Source organism: Bipolaris maydis (assembly GCF_028858645.1).
Source record: "Bipolaris maydis strain C4 unplaced genomic scaffold PSV08scaffold_3, whole genome shotgun sequence".
Lineage (NCBI taxonomy): Eukaryota > Fungi > Ascomycota > Dothideomycetes > Pleosporales > Pleosporaceae > Bipolaris > Bipolaris maydis.
Window position 1 is genome coordinate 2057276 of NW_027093859.1, and position 20813 is coordinate 2078088.

At 52.6% G+C, this 20813-nt stretch overlaps 6 protein-coding genes across 6 annotated transcripts; 2 read left to right on the top strand and 4 right to left on the bottom strand.

Moving 5' to 3' along the window:
* Positions 1-2146: 2146 nt before the first annotated feature.
* On the bottom strand, positions 2147-3754 carry PSV08DRAFT_386495 (uncharacterized protein; the record flags this gene model as incomplete). The annotated part of the gene is made up of 2 exons (XM_014222096.2): positions 2147-2591; positions 2772-3754. 2 exons carry the CDS (start codon positions 3752-3754, stop codon positions 2468-2470), a joined length of 1107 nt encoding a protein of 368 aa, XP_014077571.2. The 3' UTR covers positions 2147-2467.
* A 1086-nt stretch (positions 3755-4840) lies between these two features.
* PSV08DRAFT_408106 (uncharacterized protein) lies at positions 4841-6202 on the bottom strand. The gene is made up of 6 exons (XM_014222097.2): positions 6074-6202; positions 5805-5942; positions 5568-5736; positions 5303-5520; positions 5087-5227; positions 4841-5028 (listed from the first exon to the last, which is right to left on the bottom strand). The coding sequence occupies exons 1-6, from the start codon at positions 6152-6154 to the stop codon at positions 4882-4884; spliced, it is 894 nt and encodes a 297-aa protein (XP_014077572.1). The 5' UTR covers positions 6155-6202; the 3' UTR covers positions 4841-4881.
* A 674-nt stretch (positions 6203-6876) lies between these two features.
* PSV08DRAFT_408107 (uncharacterized protein) lies at positions 6877-12368 on the bottom strand. Its single transcript, XM_014222098.2, has 4 exons — positions 12210-12368; positions 9860-12157; positions 8641-8929; positions 6877-8574 (listed from the first exon to the last, which is right to left on the bottom strand). Exons 1-4 carry the CDS (start codon positions 12234-12236, stop codon positions 7373-7375), a joined length of 3816 nt encoding a protein of 1271 aa, XP_014077573.2. The 5' UTR covers positions 12237-12368; the 3' UTR covers positions 6877-7372.
* A 951-nt stretch (positions 12369-13319) lies between these two features.
* Positions 13320-15636, top strand: PSV08DRAFT_399931 (glycoside hydrolase). Its single transcript, XM_014222100.1, has 4 exons — positions 13320-13344; positions 13471-14142; positions 14195-14421; positions 14471-15636. The coding sequence occupies exons 2-4, from the start codon at positions 13498-13500 to the stop codon at positions 15513-15515; spliced, it is 1917 nt and encodes a 638-aa protein (XP_014077575.1). The 5' UTR covers positions 13320-13344; positions 13471-13497; the 3' UTR covers positions 15516-15636.
* A 17-nt stretch (positions 15637-15653) lies between these two features.
* Positions 15654-16852, bottom strand: PSV08DRAFT_408109 (uncharacterized protein; the record flags this gene model as incomplete). Its single annotated transcript, XM_014222101.1, has 2 exons — positions 16640-16852; positions 15654-16497 (listed from the first exon to the last, which is right to left on the bottom strand). The coding sequence occupies exons 1-2, from the start codon at positions 16804-16806 to the stop codon at positions 15654-15656; spliced, it is 1011 nt and encodes a 336-aa protein (XP_014077576.1). The 5' UTR covers positions 16807-16852.
* A 1762-nt stretch (positions 16853-18614) lies between these two features.
* PSV08DRAFT_197507 (thioredoxin-like domain-containing protein) lies at positions 18615-20657 on the top strand. Its single transcript, XM_014222103.2, has 3 exons — positions 18615-18810; positions 18879-20180; positions 20247-20657. The coding sequence occupies exons 1-3, from the start codon at positions 18687-18689 to the stop codon at positions 20417-20419; spliced, it is 1599 nt and encodes a 532-aa protein (XP_014077578.1). The 5' UTR covers positions 18615-18686; the 3' UTR covers positions 20420-20657.
* The last annotated feature ends 156 nt before the right edge of the window (positions 20658-20813 follow it).

Sequence of the window (20813 nt, forward strand, 5' to 3'; positions counted from 1 at the left end):
GAACCAGCGGCAATGCGAGAAAACCCCAAAAATTTAACTCGCGATTATAACCACCCAGTCGACCAAATCACGCCTCTTAACAAATTATCCGAAAGCGCCACATGCCTACATACATACATCCGTACGTACGTTACTAGGGCATCACGACCACACAACCAACCCTCCTTCCTCCTCCTCCTCCTCCTCCTCCACCACCACCACCACCGCCTTACCTACCTACCCTTACAACCCCCTCCCCTCCATCAAACGCTTGCCCTTTTCCTGTCACCACCCACTCACATCAACCACCTTGCACTTCCCCCCCGTGCCGTCCTTCCCTCACCCTCGCTAACCCCTACCTCCACTAATCCCAATCTGGCATAATCTAGCGAAAAAACAACCCACCCACCCGGCTACCCCCCGTCGCCTAGCGCGACCGACCAGGGGGTTTGGTGGAAGGGAAGCGACGGCGACTTTCTCGTTTCCCCACCACTTACGCGCGCTCTAAACCCAACTAGCGTTACCTTACCCTTGTCTTATTTTTTTTGTTCTCGGGTGGGGGGGGGGGGAAAGTAAAAGTTGCGATGATGGCGATGTAACATGATATTTGAAAACGTGATGAAAATAATATTTTTACATGGTGTGCGTAGCTTACTTGGGGCTTGATGAGTAGGAGGTTGGGCAATGGGCTGATATGTAAAAACAAGTGTGATAGTAACTTGGCTATCGACATCTGAAAGAAAATTAAGATTGAAAACTAAAAAAAAAAAGTAAAACAAGGGTCGATGGTGATGATGATGCTGATGCTGATGCTGATGCTGATGCTGATGCTGATGCTGATGATGCTGGTTGTGGATGTGTGGGAAAAGAAGGGGCGCTAAGAGGGGGGGGGTGGAGGGTATGTAGTGTATTTTCTAGAATAAGAAGAGGGAGATGGAGAGACCAGGGTGAGCGAGTAGCAAGGTGGGGAAAACAGGGGTAGGCGACATTTTTCTTCTTCTTGGGAAGTGGTTGCGATTTGCGATGGAAGGGGGGGAAGGCGATTGGTGGGGATTGCTTAGGAAAGGACTAGGCGGCGTGGGTATGGTTGCGTTTGTGTAGGTGTAAGTCAGCAACAGAGGAAAGTGAGTTGGGCGAGTAGTGGGCGAGAGCGAATGGACTTGGGGGTGGGGGAAATGGTTGGTGGGTAGTGGGTTTGTGTGTGGATGGTGGTGGTGGTGGTGGTGAATGATGCGGGGCGTACGTATGCCCGTATGCTACATAGCGGTGTAAGTACTATGCGCGACTCCCGTTCTCACCCATTTGCGCTTGGTTGCAGAAGATTCTGTCTTGGCCCGGTGTTACTTACCATGGCCACGGGTAAAAAAAGAAACAGGAACGGTAGGAAAGAATGGTCAATCGTCGCTTCTTTCAGCTCGTTTTTTTCTTCCTTTTCGTCCTTCGTATCGGCGCCCCGGAATCCTAAACGTTCGCCTAGCCCTGCTCTTTTCCTTGTTGCTTCTGGACCTCTGAGCGGTACCGGCGTCCCGAGAAGCGAGCGTGGCAACGGGCTAAGGGGCTAGGACTAGCATGGGGCTCGTAGCCGAGATTCGTCTATTTGATCGGTATATGGGGGTTCTCTGTAGAATCCGCTTAGCAGCCATGGTTGTGATTGTGATGAGGGATTGGCGAGCAGGGGGGCATGGAAAAGGGGGGGGGGGGGGGGGGGAAATACGGTGTAAGCTTTATGTTTTGTTGTAAATCGTTGTCTGGATGGGTGTGCCATGCTGTCATACGATGGTAATTAGACAGACTTTGGAGAACATCCCGGGTATGTGGAAATGGCAGGTGGTCGGGGCTCCCGAAATCCTACGTATACGAAACCCCCGGTAAGTCAAGTACCGTTACATCGCTCAGTTCAATGTTCCCCTTCTTGACCACGTAACCTGTACATGTTATCCGTAAAGCACACACTCCTTTCTGCGAAGCGGGTAATGCGCGTGGATACACGACAGAAACGGTCGACTGCACTGCAGAAGAGAGCAAGCACATGCACATGCACACGTACATGCATGTTGCATTATTTTTTTTTCCCTCCCTTCCCTCTATCTCGCTCTTAATCCAGTCGCCAGGTACACACACAACAGCTGCATATTGCATACAAACTAAGAACAAGACTTCTTTCGAAACCGTCCATACATGCGCCCTGGAAAACGCCCAAACCCATCTATCCTAGCAGTGAAGTACATAGCAGCCCATCCCCTCCGACCCGTCTAAGAAAGAGAGCAAGAGGAAAAAAAACGCCGGATTCCCTGAACACACTCACGCATGACCATGCCAGCGGCTGACTCGCCTGCTGAAACGCCAATTGAAAATTACCTCGAATATGCAGCGCTACGTCAAAGCACACACACCCCTCCCCCAGTCCATCTTCTGCCGCCCTCTTGTCTCTGGCATCTTACCCCATTGAGAGCTTGCCCTTGCCTTTATTCGTGAATTTCACATGATATCAGACGGCTGCAAGCAAGTTGAGCGCAGTGCTCAACTCGCGGCGTGCATCAAGCTCGTCAGTGCCGTCATGCAGCCGATAGTGGTGTGCCACGAGACGCAGCGTAGCCCTGTAAACCCTGTATCTGATTTCGTCTCCGTCAGTTTTGTTGAACAACCGTTTTTTTCCCTCTCCAAACATGGGAAACTGGGAGTTGGGGGGGAGAAAGTTAATAGTGGAATGGGAGTTCGGGGTAAATCCGAACCCGACGGTAATAATTTATACGGAAGAAAATCAAAAGGAAAAAAACATGGCTACTACTCACATCATAATCCTGACCTTTGCGGGCCCTGTCCTCGGCGCACATTCACCCAGGCCAGTCAAAAACGCCTCGCTAGCGTCCGCCATACCGCCGCTCATAAGTGGATCGCCCCAGAGGATATTAGAGAAGCCGAAGAGGCCAACGACCTGCCTGGTATGCTCGTCGAGCAAAACATTGTCTGGAATGCACGCATTGGGCGCGACGAGGCGCGGCTCCATCACTTTATCCAAATGGTGCGCGTGCTTGCCGATCCAGTAACGGATGCTCTCCGAATGCAGGTTGACCAGCATGTCTTCTGCGTCCCGCAGCGTCGACTCGAGTAGTCCGAGGAACGCTTCGCGCCAGGTGGTACTGCCCTTCTTGGCGAAGACGCGGTGGGCCTGCCCGAATTGGGGAGCTGATAGGGCCGTCAGCGAGCGCATGTGCGTGCCCATGGTGTGATCGATTGCATTGCGTTCGCTGGGCGTGAGATACGGGGCGAGTTCTGAGAGCCGTCGGCCGGGTATGTGGCTCATTAAGAGAAAGGGCCGCCCGAGTGCTGAGCTGTGACTGTCAAATGTGATGAGTTGTGGGACCGGTACCCGGGTGTATTCGCGGATCATCTCGAGTGTCTTGCGTTCGGTATCCAGAATGTGTTTCTCGTGCCGGAGCAGTCGAACATTGTGTGCTGGTGGGCACTTGAGCACGAGACTGCTGCCATCTGCAAGTCTAGTGACGTAGATCTGCCCAAGATAGCCTTGGATAACTTCTACCTGTTGAACTGTGATTTTTGACGATCGATATACTGTTCGAATCAGTCGTTGGATGCTGGAGGTGTCGAGTGTAGTGACGCTAGTCTGGATAGACGCTCTTGATCGAGATGAAGACGAAGACGATGTCGAAGACGAAGATGTGGATGTAGAGGACCGAACAGGCTTCACAGCATAAGTGCCACGGCTCATATTGGGGGGTTTGTAAATGGCAGCATGTCGCGGGGGGTGATGCATTATGTATCACCAGCCGCTCACTACCCATGTGCTAGGTTCAGGCGGAAGATTTAGCGCCATTTCACACCACAGATGCTCCAAGCGCTTCTAGTTGCTCCATGCCATGGACCGGCCCGAGCAGAACGAATGATTCGTGTCTATAGCATCATCTGTGCCTTTCCTTTTTTTAAAAATTCATGGCAATTGATGCCTGACTACTGTCCGGTGAAGGACCGGAAATAAGAGCATCACTAGAGGAACCCGAGCAAGATCGAGTGTAATAAACAAAAACCACTCACTGCAGGTGAATCTAGTCATAAAATTGGCCGAATCCGTCTATTCTCGCGAATATACATCAGCGCATCGACAAGTTGAGCACGTGGGTAAGCCATGTTGGCCATGATTTCAGCTACATGCTCCTGGGCTGAGAAGCCCTATGGGCCATTCATACGTGTACGGCACCCGTTATGCAAGTACCGTCCTACTAGTGCCTAAACTAGCATATGCGAATCTCAGGACGAACAAGGACGCGAGAGGCGTTCGTTTAGATGCTGGTGTGGCGCGAGGAGCGTTCGTCAATGTTGACCAAATACGGTTAGCCTCTAGATAGGTAGATCGCCTATCGGAATCCAGAATTTGTCATGGGGACCAAAGGACAGAGGGCGCATAAGTCATTAATGCCGCTTAGGACATGCTGATGAAATTGAACATGTAATCTATGGAGTTTTCGGACATCTTGTAGCTTATGAGGGAAAGGTATTACGATCAGCATGGTGTCAACAATTGATACAGAGCCGACATTGACGTGGCGTCTTTGCATCAGGGTAGAGCCTTTCAACCATCCTTGACTATCGGACACTCTTCCGTCATTGGTGTGGTGAGTCTCAAACTCGTCTGTGAAGCTGGTGTGCGAGTCCGATATGTCGGAGACGAGTCGCAACAAAGAGCTGATGCGTGGAGTCAGCACTTACATAGCAGCTATGCTCCTCACATAGTCTTACAAGGCCTTCCGGTGTTTCACATGTGCTACTGCACATCCAAGCCACAATAGCCACAGTCGGAGGATTTGTTGTTTGTGGACATTGATGCGCTAGCGTCTTGGCCTGAAAGTGACAATCCATAGAACACGCCGATTGATTCGTGTCTGCTCACTCATCTTCTTTGCCTTGAGTGATCTTGCTACCGTCCTTTGTGGTCTCTGGAGCAGTGGAAGATATTGGCTGGCGTAGCTCCTCAATATTGAAGCGCTTGAGTTTCTCAAAATCGGGACCTACTACGCTCATGCCAATGACGTTCTGTCACGAGTAAGCAGCTGTGAAAACCTTACTGACCCTCCACGCAGCAATCTCGTACCTGGTAAATCTCTACGATGATGAGCAAATCATACGCCTTCAGATCGACTTTATGGCCAGGGCCTACTGTAGCTGCAATCGTTTTGATAACATCGTCTCTCAGGAACTCCTTGTTGTTGCGTATCGAAGGCCGTATAGCAAACTGGGATTACCCTACATTAGCGAGAAGCTTTGTGTAGAAAGGCTGCGTCATTCGACACCAATAGATTAGACTAACCTTTTTCCCCGCTTGATCCGGTCCATGGAAGTGAGGCGCCAAAACTTGTTTCGCGACACTCTCGAGACCCTGGTGAGTGGCTTTCTCGGTTGCAGTAATAGGTGTTAGTCGCTTCACGTAGCTCAAATTTCTCGGCTGGGCGCCATCAGCAATATCTTGGCAAATTTTGTGGACAAAAGACACAGGTTCCAATGGCGATCGAGTTCTGAAAAACACCACTTGTAAGGTCAGTACAGGTAAAGAGAACATGTCCTAATAGTCTTACAGCATTGAGTGTCAAGCTTGACTGATGTGAACAATGGCTTTGTAGTTGGATTGCGAATGTCGGCAAGCTCTTTACTGATCTGAGCCTCGATATCTCCCTCTTCAGAATCAGAATCGTCGCCTGCAGCTGTTTCACTACACTCAGTCGTCCCATACAATTTGGTAGCATACTGCCGCTGCCTGTCAGCCTCTCCGACACTACAATGTGCGGTTGCTGGTGCATGAAGCAATGGCTCACTTCTTGAAATAAATCTCGTAGATCAGCCACGGATTTGGCTTCCTTCTTCATGGAGCACGTGGCCCATATCCCAGCGTCTCCAGCTTGTATGGCGCGATTTGACATGTCTCTCCTAGGCATCTCCCAGTTTTTCTTACCCTAGAAACTAAAGTCAGGTTCTGTGGAACAAATTGCAGCTGCAGAGCGAAAATGACATTGTGAGGCCAAGGCTGCAAAAACAGGCATAGATGTCACCGTCTTACGACGAAAAAAAAGAAAAAAAAACACACCTTGACTCGTTTATTGCCTCCAGCTTGCCGCTCGCCGGAATCGGCTTTGCGTTTTCTCGTAGCACCGTGTGCTCCAACCATTGTGGGTAACTGTAGGTCAAGCAAAGGGGTGGAGGTGATTGGATGAACGATGCTTCAGAATGTTTGGTTGTAAGGGGAGAATCGAGAAAAAAAGACACTAGTCCAGTTGCGGCCACTAGCGCGGCTGCTCCCGCCTAGATGCTGCAGCCCACACTACTTACACCTCTCAGCCTCATTCAAGCTCACCGCAAAACCTTGGTAAACTTGCTTTGTTCCGTGGCGCACCCAGCTAGCTCTGAAACTTCGGCTATCGATGCCACGTGTCGGCGACGTTCAGCAGCTGGCGCTTCGTTAAGGCGTCGAGAACCTATCCCCGTGACGTACCTTTGCCGAGCGCCAGGAAACAGGTAGTAGAGCTTCCGGTGAACGACGGCGTCCGGGAATACGACACAATCTGCCAATAGAGTGCTAGGTCATCTTTCATCGGATCATGGGTGCAGCCAAATTTGAGGTCCCTAACCAAGTGGCTTTAAACAGTATGCTAAACGTGCCACAAATGTTGATTGCTCATGTTTACATCAGCATGTACGGGCGAGAATACTATGGTTACCGATCGAATATACTTGGAAAACAGAATGCTAGTCTTGGCTTTATGTAATATAGCAAGCCCAATGCATATCCGAAGCAGGGGATAGATAAATGGCTGAAAAAGCCAGCACTCAGATTGAATTCCAAAAACACGAATCATAGCACTCTCACATGAACAGTCTGGCAAGTAGGTTATATATAGGCGACCTTCGCCAAAAAAGGTAAAATTCTAATTAAGTTTCCCAATACCCGATATACCGAAAAGCCATTATTATGTAAGTAACTCGCGAGAGAAATCCCTCAAAAAAGGATCATGGGTATAACAAATGGGTATATGGAAAATCGACAACAAACAAAAGGAAAAGGACATAACCTTCGTCAAGTTCGTTATCGTGAGAATCGTAAAACCGTCATTACCGGGCCTCCAACGGCCAGATGGTGGAGAGAGGAGAGATAGAGAGAAGAAGAAAAAAAAAAGCAGCAATGGAGAGATGCGAGGCAAGATGCCAAAGGAGATTGAGAGAAGAGGTCCAAAAGCCAACCAAACGCCGATGAAAAAAAAAGCGAAAAGTAAAGTAGGAAAGCGGAAAATGTAAAACGAATAATGTAACAAGAAGAAGAAGAATAGTTGTTGTACAAGCAACCAATTGGAGGTAGCTCGATCAACAAGCTCTCAAAAGGTTGTTTTGTTTAGGCGTCGCCACGACGCATGAAGCCGAAGCGCTTCTTCCTCTTCTCGGTTTTGTCGGCACTGAGCAGTGGATTGGGGTAACCAGCGAGGGCAGCTTCGGCATTGAGGCGTTCTGCCTTTTCAAAATCAAAGGGGCTAGACCATTTTCGCTGGGGAATCTCTCCCATCTTTGTGCTGTCGGAAGCAAAGGTGTAGCAGGAGGGCGTGTTCTTTTCCATGCGGCGTCTAAAGTGGATAGTTGCCGGGGCGTGGTCAAGTAGTGGTGGAGGAGATAGGTACTCGGGCTTGGATGGAACAGGAGGTTTGGATGGCTCAGTGGGAGTGGGAGTGGGAGTGGGAGTGGCAGACCGGCGGGGCGCAGGAGAAAATGTTGGGAGTTTGGGGGTAGGTTCGTGGACATGTTTGGGCGTTGGGGCACGCTTTGGTGCTGCGACGGGCTTTGGCGTAGGGGATTTGGTGATGGTGCGGGGGAGATGCTCCTGAGGCCATGGCTCACGTGGATCTTGGAAGGAATCAACGCGTTGTTTGACACGGCTCGTCTTTGTTGGAGCACTGCCTAGGGTGCCCTTGAAGACGCCAGTGCTCTGAAGCTCAAGAGGATCGACAGGCACATACAGAGGCAATTGAGGTGCTGCTTGGGTCTTCTTCAACTCGGGCGAAGCCATTTGAAGTTTCTTTGGCTGGGGAGAGGACATGGGTGAAGTAGTGCGGGATGAGCTGGAAGTTGACTTGACCGCACTAGAGCTGTTGCTTGATGAAGTGGCCTTGCGACTTGCCTTTGGCCTCACGACGGCAAGGTGAGGGTGACTGGTGCGTCCTTGTCGGATGGGCATGCGGGTGACTACTGGGCCGAGGGAGCGTGTGCGGGTAGCCGAAGAGCTTGACCGCTTCTTCCTCTCCTTCTCGGGGCTGGCGCTGCGCGAGGAGCAGTCATGGTGTTTAGTAGTGCCACAGCGTAGACAAACGGCAGCAGCAATTCTGTGGAGCTGGGCGTGGGCCTGACTTAGTCGCAGGTAGAGTTGGGTTAGGCTGAGCAGAGCCTCACGGCGGGAGGCGTCGGAAAGGTGGGTCAGCGACTTGTAGTCTAGGTCTAGGTGGCTCTTTCCGTTTTTGTGCTCATGGTCGAGAAAGGACGCAATGATGGCCACAAGGCCAGTATTCAGTTTGATCAGCGTCTCTGCAAGGGCTGCGTGTGCAATGGCTGTCTGGCTGTTAGCATATCGTACAATGCCATTGTTGTTGTTGTTCTAGTAGTAGTAGTACTCACCATCGCCCTTTGCGAAACGCGCGCCGATACTGCTTTGGTAGCATTCAAGATACTTCTCCGCCACCTCGACGGGCCCTCTGCGTAAGCTCTTGGAGAGCTGGTGCTCGGCCGAGCTGGTCGCGTCGGACGTGTCGCTGTCTTTGCGCGAGGACTTGCGCTTTTTTCTCCTCTCGCGCAGCCGCTTGAAGATGTTGAATCCGTTTGTGAAGGCTTCTATGATAGCGGCGACGCAGCTTGATACCTCGGCCTCGTCGGGCCTAGGCGCAGCTCGCGTACCTACACTGTCTAACTTGATGGCCATGGGCAGAATGCAGACGGCCAAAACCAGCAAAGATGCGAATGCAATGCAGAGTGGAACTGAAGAGAAAGAGAGGGAAACGCACGATAGGTATACAATATTCCAGAGGAAAACAAAGTGCGGTCTAAGCATCCATTAGCGAGGGTGAATGAAGAGTCATCTGCAAGTCTGCAAGCCAGATCAGCCAGGTTAGCCCCAAGTTGTGTCGAGTCGAGTCAAGTCGCCGTCAACATGGCCGCCCAGCGACGGGGGCTCTTTGCTTTATCCCGCTGGCCGCCCGACCCTTGTGCTGCACCGACGCCTGGCTGCTTGTGGGTGTGCACCAGCTTGGGCGTTCCTGCGTCTGCTACTGGGCGACATTGACTGCCTGCGCACCGCCCGCGCCGCCGTTGTTCGAGCCGAGTGCTGCTGGTAGCCGCTGGGTGTGCTGGCTAGCTGCATCGGTCGGCTTTAGTGGGCCCTGGCCGCGGCGCCGACTCGAGACGTCGAGACCGCTCGTCCACACGTGCGTCGACGTGGGAACAGCAAAAAGTAAACATCAACACCTGCATGAAACAGCCGGCCGCTGTGTCGTGGCCCTGAGTGGGTTCCTGCCACCAAAACAAAGCGGCGGCGTGTGGGGTGCAGCAACCCTCGCCCTGTCCTCGCTGGCCTACCGCTGCCTCATTCTCGCGACAAAAAAGACAGAGACAGCGTCAAGACATGCGGTCGGCCTCGGTTGCCAAGAGAGATGAAGTGTCATTCGCAGGGGGGCCCTGTCGTGCTCTGTTGAGCAACAGGCACTCTCTCCCCTTCGCCAAACCCACTACCCTACACACCCAAACGCCTCGCTATGCAATACACAGTACACGTCCTTGATCGCCCTGCCTGCCTGTCCTCTGCCCCTCACTGCTCGCTGTCTTCGCCATCCTCCACAGTCACCCTCCTCCGCGTCGCCGCCTGGCCTTCTGAGTTGCTGGCTCCAACCGCAGAGCTCGACCCTTCGCCTTCCGTCCTCTCTCCCACGTTGCCGAAACTCCAGCTAGACTCAAGACTGCTAGGCTCCGCAGCCTTCGGTGAAGAGTGGGAAGCTTGCTGAGAAGTGCCCGTCCTCACCGCCGGCCCTCCTGCTTGACCCGGAGACGTCGCACTGCCAGCCAAAGACACATCTGCTCCGCACTCTGCTGCTGCCGGTGCTGACTGCCTCTGCTCTGCCACCGGAGGCCTCTCTTGGCTTGGCTGTTCGCTATGTGGTGATGCTGCTATTGTGCTCCCCTCGTGTCCGGGCCGTGGCGCTAGTGCCATCGGCCTCAGCGTCCACCCTTCCGGCAACGTCAGACCCTCTGGCACGCCTGCATCGCCCTGTCGCAGAACCGGTCCCCTGGCGAAATAGGCTTGTGGTACAAATGCGTTCATGTCGGGCCCGTTCAACGGCGCAATAGGTGGTAATTCTTGACCCGTTGCCCCCGTCACCCCAGATGCTAGCTGTAGTCGGTTCAGTTCGTCAAGAAGCCGGTGAATAACCTCAAGTTGCTCGTGTTGCGCGTTGAGATGTCGCATCGATTCAATAATGTTCTGTTGTATGCGTAAAATGTCCGATTGAATGTCCGACGGGTGCAGCGCAACACCTCCTGCTATCGGCCCAGTGGGGACATTCGCAGTGATACCTTGCCCAAACGTCGGTTGGGCCAAAGGCACATTTTGCTGACCTGAGTTCTGTTCCGTGTTGTTTGCTACAGCTGCCTGCTGTCGCATCTGCTGAATTGCATTTTGTACAGCAGCATTGTCATGTTGCCCTGGTGGCACCCGAATATTTCCGAGAGCTATCCTGAGTGGGCCCAAGTTGAACACGCGCATGTTGCCTGCAGGCCCGTTTGCTGGTCTACCATCCTGGCCTGCTGCTGGCTGACCCTGGCCTTGTTGCCCTCCAGCACCACCTTGGTGTCCTCCAAAGCCGCCTTGCCGCGCATTCCCCCCAAACATTGCCTGTAGTGCCTCGCGATTCGGCAGGTTCTGTTGTCCTTGTTGCCCCTGGTTGGCCTGGTTATTGCGTTGAGTGTTGGCAGCGGCTGTCGAAGTAAGGACGGGTCTGCGACATGTTGGACACACTTGCTGCCTCTCGAGCCAACTACGCAGACAGCTAAAGTGTAAGATGTGACCACATGGGAGTTTCTTTGGGCGTTGTCGCTCATCCATCCTGCGGCCCTGCTGCGCACCATCCGCACCAGGCTGATTCCACGGTCGCATTTCTTCGCGGCAAACAATGCATGTATTTTCTCGCTCGAGTTCTTCGGCTGTTGCATCGGGGTACCGTGTGTTCATGTCGCGAGTTGCATTTCGGTACTGGACGAAATCGTTAATTCTCTTAATCAGAGACCGAAGGGACATGAACAGGTCCCTCATGATGTGAATCGGGATGCCGTAGAATGTCATAAGAATGATGAAGAAGCCCATGTACACGACTGATTTGACAAAGTCTGTCGCTAGATCCAGGTAGAAGACCCAGCGGCCCTTTTCTTCCCACCCGGGCACATCACCCTCGTCTTCATCATCGTCAGCCTCGACGGGTGCTTCAGTTCCACCAGCTGCAGCTTGTTGACGTGCTAGCTCGCTGGCGATCCTGCGGGCTTCCTCGCGTGCCCTTTCCTGGCGCTGTATCATGAACAATTCGACGAGTGAGAGTGAGTATCGCAACAAGGTCGATATCGATGCGATAGCTAGAAGGACGTATTCGAAACCAAACATGACCATGACGCCAGGCCGGGCCTCTGAGAGGATTGAGTCGATACAGTACTGCATCATGAAGACATCGAACCCGACCGAGAGCAGCAGGGAGCTCATCAAACGAGCATGAAAGAGCCTTGGGTTCGCTGGCGGTTGCTGCTCCAGGAACTCGACTCGCCCCTCTCCAATCCACTGCCAAACCTTGCCCGCAAGCAAGCAGAGGAACATTGTGAAGAACCATATGCCGATATCGTCTCTGAAAATCGTCATAGCTAACAGTGTCTCACTGACAGCAAACCATGCCTTGTCGTACAGCTGCTCCGTTTCGATGGGCCGGAGAGGTCCGTAAAAGAGCCGCTGTAATCCATAGCCAACGCTCGCAGCCACAATGAGCATCAGGTTAACCAAGAACATCAAAGAGCCGGTGCTCTGAGAAATGTAGACGGCGGCCGAGTAAAAGTTTGGACGCTCATAGTACGCGCGCATGAGCACGATGTTGGCCATGACGGCCGAGCCCTGGGCGTGTGAGCATTGGGGTGTACTATCAGTGAGGGGGATGCGTTTTTACCGTGACGTAGAGCTTAAGTCGGCCCATCGTGCTGTATCGAGGCGATCGGAAAACTAGCAAAGAATGCGTGCCCCCATCTGAGAGTTGAGAAGTCCCATACACGAGGTGGTGATGGTGTCGCGTTGCGGCATTGCTTACATTGGTGAAGGAAACGTGGTCGGAGTGGGAACTCTCATGATTGGCCGCGTCGGCGATGACGTTGGTCCGCCGCTAGCCCGTAGCATTGGCGCTGCGACACCCACTTCTCTCGGCTATACAGCCTCTGGGCCTACGCATGAACATATGTCATGTGTAAATACCGCGCTGGGCACTGTTCGTGATACCATGTTCCTGCTACTCATGGATGTTCTCATGCATTATCTCACGCACCCATTCAGCATAGTCGTCGAATGTCATCCGGTACTGCACTAGACCAATAGCACACCGTTCGGGTATTCCATTGAAGCAACCCGTCCCTCCCCACGATCGTTCCTGTGCGGCGGCTGCACCTCCGCAAGCCATCTCCACAAAATGCGAGCATTTCCCTGCTTTTTTACTGGCACTGTTGCGCCATCTGGTCTGCGTCTGCATGATGGCCTGGATCTCGGGAGGTTACTCGGTCGCAAAGGACTCCACACTTTCCAAGGTCCGTTCTCGGTGATTTAAGCCCTACGCTACATTGTGGCTCGAAGAAAACTTTTCTTTGTTAGGAACTAAATCCAGGCACCACAAGGACAATCGGAGAGATACCCGGCTCTTGAGGTTCGTCGCAGTCTATTGTGCCGCTGCGATAAAGGAAAATACATGATGCTGTCACCAACCCGCGCGAACAAAGTTTGGGAATACGGCCGATTTCTACCACACGTGGAGAAACATGGGGCTTAAGCATGGCAACTATGCGGGGATCCTTCCAGACTAACGACTGCATCCTGGTCCCCATAGTATCTGCCCAACCAACACTATTGACTCGTAGCCCCAGAACGGGTGCGCACCAATACTCACTGAGCTACGAAGAGATGCCCGTGGATCTCACTAGCATGATCGTATACCAGGTCAGGCAAGTGGGAAATTTTAGTCCGTCAGGAACAAATATGTATATAAGGGTCTGAATTCCTGCTGTGAAGTTTCGGTATCGAACGGCTAGCCCATTATCCCGGTATGTTCCCATTTCCTCCAAAGCGCGATTTAAACTCCCCCTACATATTCTCTGTTCGAAGACCAGATACTATGAACAAAGCTATAAGACAGTGCTCTTATGTACGAAGCGACTAACTATCTACAGTGTCGACATCATTCATCTCCGAGCACGATGTTTCGCTCTTCCCCTCTTCTGAGCCTTGCACTCGGCACCCTGTCTGCTGTCGGTGCACAGGAATTGCCCGCTGTGCTAACTGCAGACATTATCCAGGGTTTGGGTAACAACACCCTCTTCACAAGATGGCGCCCGACCTACCATTTCAGTGGCCCCGCTGGATGGCTAAATGACCCATGCGGTATGATGTACGATCCTACGACAAAAACGTACCATTTGCATTACCAATGGCACCCCAACCACGTGAACTGGGGTAACATCTCTTGGGGCCATGCCACCTCCAAGGATATGATCACGTGGACTGATGTTGGAGGCTGGGAAAATGACCAAGCTCAGTCTCTCGGCACCGGACCCAACCCTGATTCCCGAAACTCGAGCTACTACGGTTTGGGCATCTTTTCCGGCACCGGCCAGCCGTACAATCTCAATGGTGAGCAGGACGGTACGCTGATCAATTTCTACACTTCGGTGCAGCAATTGCCTACCAACTGGGCTATACCTTATATTCCCGGAACTGAGAAGCAGAGCATTGCCATTTCCAAGGATGGTGGTGAGACTTGGGAGCAATATGCTGGAAACCCCATCCTGTCCCACCCACCAGAGGGCTGGAACATTACCGGATGGCGTGATCCCTTCGTCGAGGTATGATTTTGTCAATTGAACTATGCATATAACACTTGCTGACTTGCACCAGCCTTGGCCAGAAATGGATGCTCTCCTTGGACATGAGGAGCCACACTGGTACATGACCATGGGATCTGGCATCAAGGGAGAGAATGGCGGTGGTCGCATGCCCTTCTACAGCGCCCCTGCAAACAATCTGACTGACTGGACTTTCTTGGGTGCTCTCTGGGAGCCAAAGGGGAATGAGACTCTTGGTTCTCTGCTCGAGACTGGAACATACGGTTTCAACTTTGAGGTGTAAGTACTGACGAAGGAAATAGTGTGGACTCAAAGCTGATTGTGGCAGATCAAACTTTTTCTCTCTGAACGACGAGGATGATGATGTTCACTACTACGTACTCATGGGCACCGAGGGCGGAAATCTTACTTGGCACCCTCGTGCGCAATGGGGCCTCTGGAACGAGGGACAAGTCAACAAGCGTGAAAATGGCTCGGTCGAATTTACTCCAGTTGCCGGTGGTGCGATCGACTCCGGACTGCTTTACGCTGTAACCAGCTTCGTGGACTCGAAGAACGACCGACGCATCCAATGGGGCTGGGCCAATGAGGAGAACAACAACTTTGCCATCACTCAGACAGGGTACCAAGGCGCTATGGCCATTCCTCGGGAAATGTACGTCATCAAGACCAGCCACCTGGTCAACAACGGCTCGCAGTTGACTACCAAGGGCAACACTCGTGTTGTCGAGCATGGCAACGGTACTTTTACTGGATACACTCTTGGTGCCCGCCCTCTGCCCGAGATTATCGAAGCTCTCCACAATGGCTCGGAGCCTCAAGTCATTGACACTGGCAAGGATGCTTGCGCTAACGGAGACGTCTCCGGCAACGGCACCAGCCATATGCATCTCCAGGTTACCCTTTCTGACTTCACCGGCCCTGCTGGTGTCGTTATTGCGCAGTCGCCCAATCACGAGGAGCAGACCGTTGTGTGGTACAGCCCGGAAAACTACACCATCAACGTCGACCGCTCGCACTCGTCTACGATTGTCGAGTTTGCCAACTACACCATGCTCGGCTACTTCTACCCGTACACTTTTGCCAACGGCACCACCGAGTCTCTGCACATGGACATCTTTGTTGATGGCTCCCTGGTCGAGGTCCACGTGAACGATCGCTTCTGGCTCACAACCCGTATCTACCCTGCCCGCACTGACAGCACCGGATTCGGCATCTGGGCCGAGGAGGGCTCCACTGTCAAGGCCAAAGACCTCAAGGTCTGGGATATCGACTTCAACGTCTTCCCCGAGAGGCCAGAGAACTCGAGCAGCAAGCTCATCTATGATACTCCAGAGGAAACCAACAACTATGTTTGGTGGACTGGAAACTAAAAATCATGATATGCCTAACATGCAGAGATGAGAAAGGCGAATATTATTCGTAGCAAAAATACGATTAGAACCCAAGAAATAATGTAAATATAATATTCTCAAATCACATCTACATCTTGACAACGATTTTTCCCATGTTTAAGCCGCAGTAGGAACCCGTTTGGCCTCCTCTTTCCCACCATCTAATCCCGCACTCTCCTTCAACTTCCTCAGCCTCTCTTCTTCTTTCTTCTTCATCTCCTCCTGAATCCGCACTCTCTCCGGCACAACCATCTGTCTCGGGCCCGTAATCTTGAACCCTTCCAGCCGCTCCTTGCCCAACGCCTTCATCGTCTTCCTCTCCACAACACTATAGTTTCCATCAGGCCGATCAAACACAAACGGCTCTTTGACGCTAACAGGCGGATTCGTAATGACCCTCACATTCCGCAACTGATTATTCGACGCAGCGTGCAGCATCAGTGGATGCAATAGATACACATCGCCCACGACGCCCGTAGCTTCTACAAACGCATCGTCGGGCATGCTGGCAGCGAGATTGTTAAACCATGACAGCCCTTTTTCCTCGATGAAGTCTGGATTCTGCGCCCGAGGCGTCATGCGCGGACTCACGCCGTCTGGGTTCTCGTACAAATGCTTGGCCACGTGCGGGATGGCAGCGGGACAAATATACGTGCCTCCGCCCCCAGGCACGATGTCCGTCCACAGAGGGATAACGAGAAGAGCTTGTTCCGGGCTGTCGAGGTAATGGACGAAGAAGTCGCCGTCGACGTGCCATTGCGGCAGGTCCTGGGGGCGCACGACGGAGTTGTGGCCAGCAGGTGTGCCGAGATTGACGATGAAGCCGTCTTTCCAGGTGGAGGCGTTGGAATCGACGCGCGCGGAGCCGCCGAGGAGGCTGCAGATGCCGGCCCAGGCTTTGGGGGCGAAGGTGGAGGCGGGGAATTCGTGGAAGAAGGGCATGTTTGTGCGTTCCGTGTGCCTTGGGTTGGTTGTAGGGTTAGTTTGGAATGATATTTTGCAAAAAAAATAAAATAAAATACATGTGTATGTGTACCATGTCCGAATTGTAAATGAGAAGAGGAGACTGGGTGGACGGGTTTGCGTGAGATTAGCAAGCTCACCATGTTGACATGTCGTTTGGATCCATGCCTAGTCTTGTCCAAAGGGTTTCTTGTAGTTTATCGGCCTGCTCCCGTGTAAAGCAGTCGCTCAACTTGAGCCATCCATTTTCCATAAAAAAGTCGATTTGCTCTTGCGAAAGCTTGTACTGCTCTTCTACGTCCGCCATCTTTGTCCTTCACTTTGGCGTGGTTCTTTGTGAAATATGGTATTGTGGAATACTAAGTATAACAATCACGATATAGAAGCGTAATCCAACTTGCAAAGTAGAACGACGTTCAACAGTCTTATAGTTTACAAATCAAAGCGTCAAGGCGTAGCTATGCGTGAGTGGCAGCCAATGAGGGCAGGTTGTATAGGTCGATAACGGCAGTTCTGTCAATTTATCCGGTGGAAACTGATCTGGCGTCCATTGACCACGGCACACGTGCCGCTGAACAAAACGCCTGACGGACTACGTGTATTATGTGCGATTGCGGGGTGAACGGTTTGGGCAAGCCGGGCGGGGTTCCTCCGCGGCGAGTCTGACGACGAGTGATCTGGTCAATATGAAGATGAGCAAGCAACGTCATTGTATTGCGCTACGGCAGGGCGGAGTCTGACGACAAGTGATCTGGTCGGTATAAAGTAAGCAAGCAACGCCAGTGTATTGCGCTACGGCAGGGCGGATATTCTCCCATGTTCTCACATGACAAAGCGGATGGCTGTGGGGATGGGGGAAATGGGGGAGATGGGGAAGCGGAGAGGAGCAGTAGACGTCGCTATTTTTGGGGATTGGGGATTGGGGTGTGGCGTTCCCACAATGTTAAAAGTAACGCAACTTTTTTGGTTGCTGGCCCCGCTGGACAACGAAAAAGTCTATGCGCTTGTGAAACTGGTGATTAGTACTACAAGTGACATGCCTCTAGTAACGCCAGAGTTAAATCTGACAGGCGATGCTCGTGTAGCGTCAGAAAGCAGCGTGCTTCGTGACCACCCTCGTACCGGTGTTGTGGTTAGTTTGAAGGTTGAATTCCCACTGCATGGTTCGTTGCGTACTACTGCACCACCTGGCACCGCGAATTCTTTTTCGCACTGTGCAGACCTACACCGTCAACATGGGGACCCGAATGCACCTTCGTTTGAATAAGAAAACAAGGCCGAAAGGTGGAAAATCACCAAAGGCGGTGTCTGCGTATCCAATGGGTTCTGACAGACGCGTATCTGTGCAACGACTAGACAAGACCTTGGCGTAAGAATCGCAATAGGTTTGTTGTGAAAGATGATTTTTGAAGGCGCTAATTACCGGTGTCAATGGTATACGTTGCTCTTATCTGGAGAATAGGCTCTACGTGTCTTTTTACGGATTTAATTGCTTTTAATAGCTGTCAGCTCCTCTTGAGCACACCATCAGGCCTTCTAAGTTCTCGTAATGGTAGCCGGATGGATGCGGGCCGAGTATGGGGACAAGTACGAAGGATGGTACCCCGTTTGCCCATGTTGATTAGAAATGGTTAAGCGACCCGCAAATACGGTGAACGCCTGAGAACATCGTTTGATGGGACACCTGGCCTCTGGAAAAGCCGACACACGCCTTGGGTGAGGCTGGTAAATCTAGGACGGTTTTAGAGATTAATGATATGCATTCGAGGTGGGTAGCGCCGTAGGCTAGCCGCAACTGGATCGAGAAGGTGGAATGAATGGAAGGACGGGCGGGTAGGATAGAGAGAGGGACCCCGGTCAGAAGGCGAATAGTAGTATAGATAGATGGGATAGATAGGCTATGCAGCCGAGGGCAGCAAGGTACACGTGGTCTTACATTGGTGAAGGTCGCATCAGGGCCGCTGCAGGGTACGTGGGTCCTCTGCGCACTAGGCCCATTTGGTGCTCCACTTTGAACAGGCAAGGTGTTCACACTGTATGTTCCGCCACGACGGCCAGTGGAAATAAAAGGCCCACGCCTCACTGTTCCTCTTCTACTTCTACTCCATTCGCTGTGCAGAGGACATTCAAACCCAATTCCTCTTTTCACTTCACCGTTCTGTCACGTCACACCCCCACCACAGCATAATGAAGTACTCGACCATCTGCGCCGCCTTCTTTGCGGCTGTCGTTGCTGCTTCTGATGTCAAGCAGCTGAAGACAGACGACTTCAAGGGCTTCATTGAGGAGCACGACCTCGTCCTCGCAGAGTGTAAGTCCATTGCCACCCGGCCCCAGCTCCCCCGCTTCCCAATGGCGCAACTGACAATTGCCTCCCAGTCTTCGCCCCATGGTGCGGTCACTGCAAGGCGCTCGCCCCCGAGTACGAGACGGCGGCCACAACTCTCAAGGAGAAGGACATTGCCCTGGTCAAGGTCGACTGCACAGAGGAGCAGGATCTCTGCCAGGAGTATGGTGTTGAGGGCTACCCCACTCTCAAGGTCTTCCGCGGCCTCGAGAACGTGACGCCATACAGTGGCCAGCGCAAGGCTGACAGCTTGATCTCATACATGACCAAGCAGGCCCTCCCCGCTGTCTCCGAGGTTACAAAGAGCAACCTCGAGGAGTTCAAGACTGCCGACAAGGTTGTCCTCGTTGGCTACTTCGCCGCCGACGACAAGGCCTCCAACGAGACCTTTACCGCCGTCGCAAATGGCCTCCGCGACAACTACCTGTTCGGTGCCACCAACGACGCTGCTCTCGCCAAGGCTGAGGGCGTCAAGCAGCCTGGTCTCGTCCTCTACAAGTCGTTTGACGATGGCAAGGACGTCTTCACCGAGGCCTTCGAGGCCGACGCCATCCGCACATTCGCCAAGGTCGCCGCTACCCCTCTTATTGGCGAGGTTGGCCCTGAGACCTACTCCGACTACATGGCTTCTGGCATTCCCCTCGCATACATTTTTGCTGAGACTCCCGAGGAGCGTGAGCAATTCGCCAAGGAGCTGAAGCCCCTCGCCCTCAAGCACAAGGGCGCCATCAACTTCGCCACCATTGACGCCAAGGCGTTCGGCCAGCACGCTGGTAACCTCAACCTCAAGATTGGCACATGGCCCGCCTTTGCTATCCAGCGCACCGAGAAGAACGACAAGTTCCCCTTCGACCAGGAGGAGAAGATCACCGAGAAGAGCATTGGCAAGTTCGTCGACGACTTCCTCGCTGGCAAGATCGAGCCCAGCATCAAGTCTGAGCCCATTCCCGAGTCCAACGATGGCCCCGTCAAGGTTATTGTCGCCCACAACTACAAGGACCTCGTCATCGACAATGACAAGGACGTTCTTGTTGAGTTCTACGCTCCTTGGTGCGGTCACTGCAAGGCTCTTGCTCCCAAGTACGAGGAGCTCGGCCAGCTCTACGCCTCTGATGAGCTCTCCAAGCTCGTAACTATCGCCAAGGTTGACGCCACCGCCAACGACGTTCCCGATGAGATCCAAGGTTTCCCAACCATCAAGCTCTTCGCCGCTGGCAAGAAGGGCGAGCCCATTGACTACTCTGGCTCCCGCACTGTTGAGGATTTGGTTCAGTTCATCAAGGAGAACGGCTCACACAAGGCTGAGGCCACTGTTCCCGAGGCCGCTGCTGAAGGTATGTCTGATAAACTTACTCACGACGCTGTTGTCACTAGTGATAACGGTGCTAATTCTGCTACAGATGCTACAGAGTCCGCCAAGGAGGCTGCCGCCGATGCCACCGACGCTGTCAAGGACACTGCTGAGAAGGCTACCGATGCCGCCAAAGAGGCCGCTGCTGATGCCAAGGAGGCTGTCAAGGACAAGGCAGAGAAGGCCAAGGACAAGGCTGCGAGCGCTAAGGACGAGTTGTAGATGCTTTCTATGCATCCGATTCTTTGATTGTCAACGGCGCTTTTTGCATATACCAGTACCCCTTTCAGCATCTTGCCATGGCTCATATGCTGAGGTATGAGTATTAAAACTGTTATGATTATATGGACGGGTTGGGTAGCGATTAGCTAATGGAGTTCCGGTTTCACATTTGATTATATTACTGTCTTTGACTACGATTGTAATTGTGATTGAATGTGATGAGCTGTTCGTGTTGTTGACTACTTGCAGGTTAGAGAGCACTATTTTCAACTGTCATCGTGTGGCTACGGCAAGCGTGCATTAGACAAATGCCACCATGCATTTCGGGAGGATCGCGCCTTTAGCGTGCCGCGTCCCGAAATGCGATTTACGACGTCGTCATCCACATGTGTGA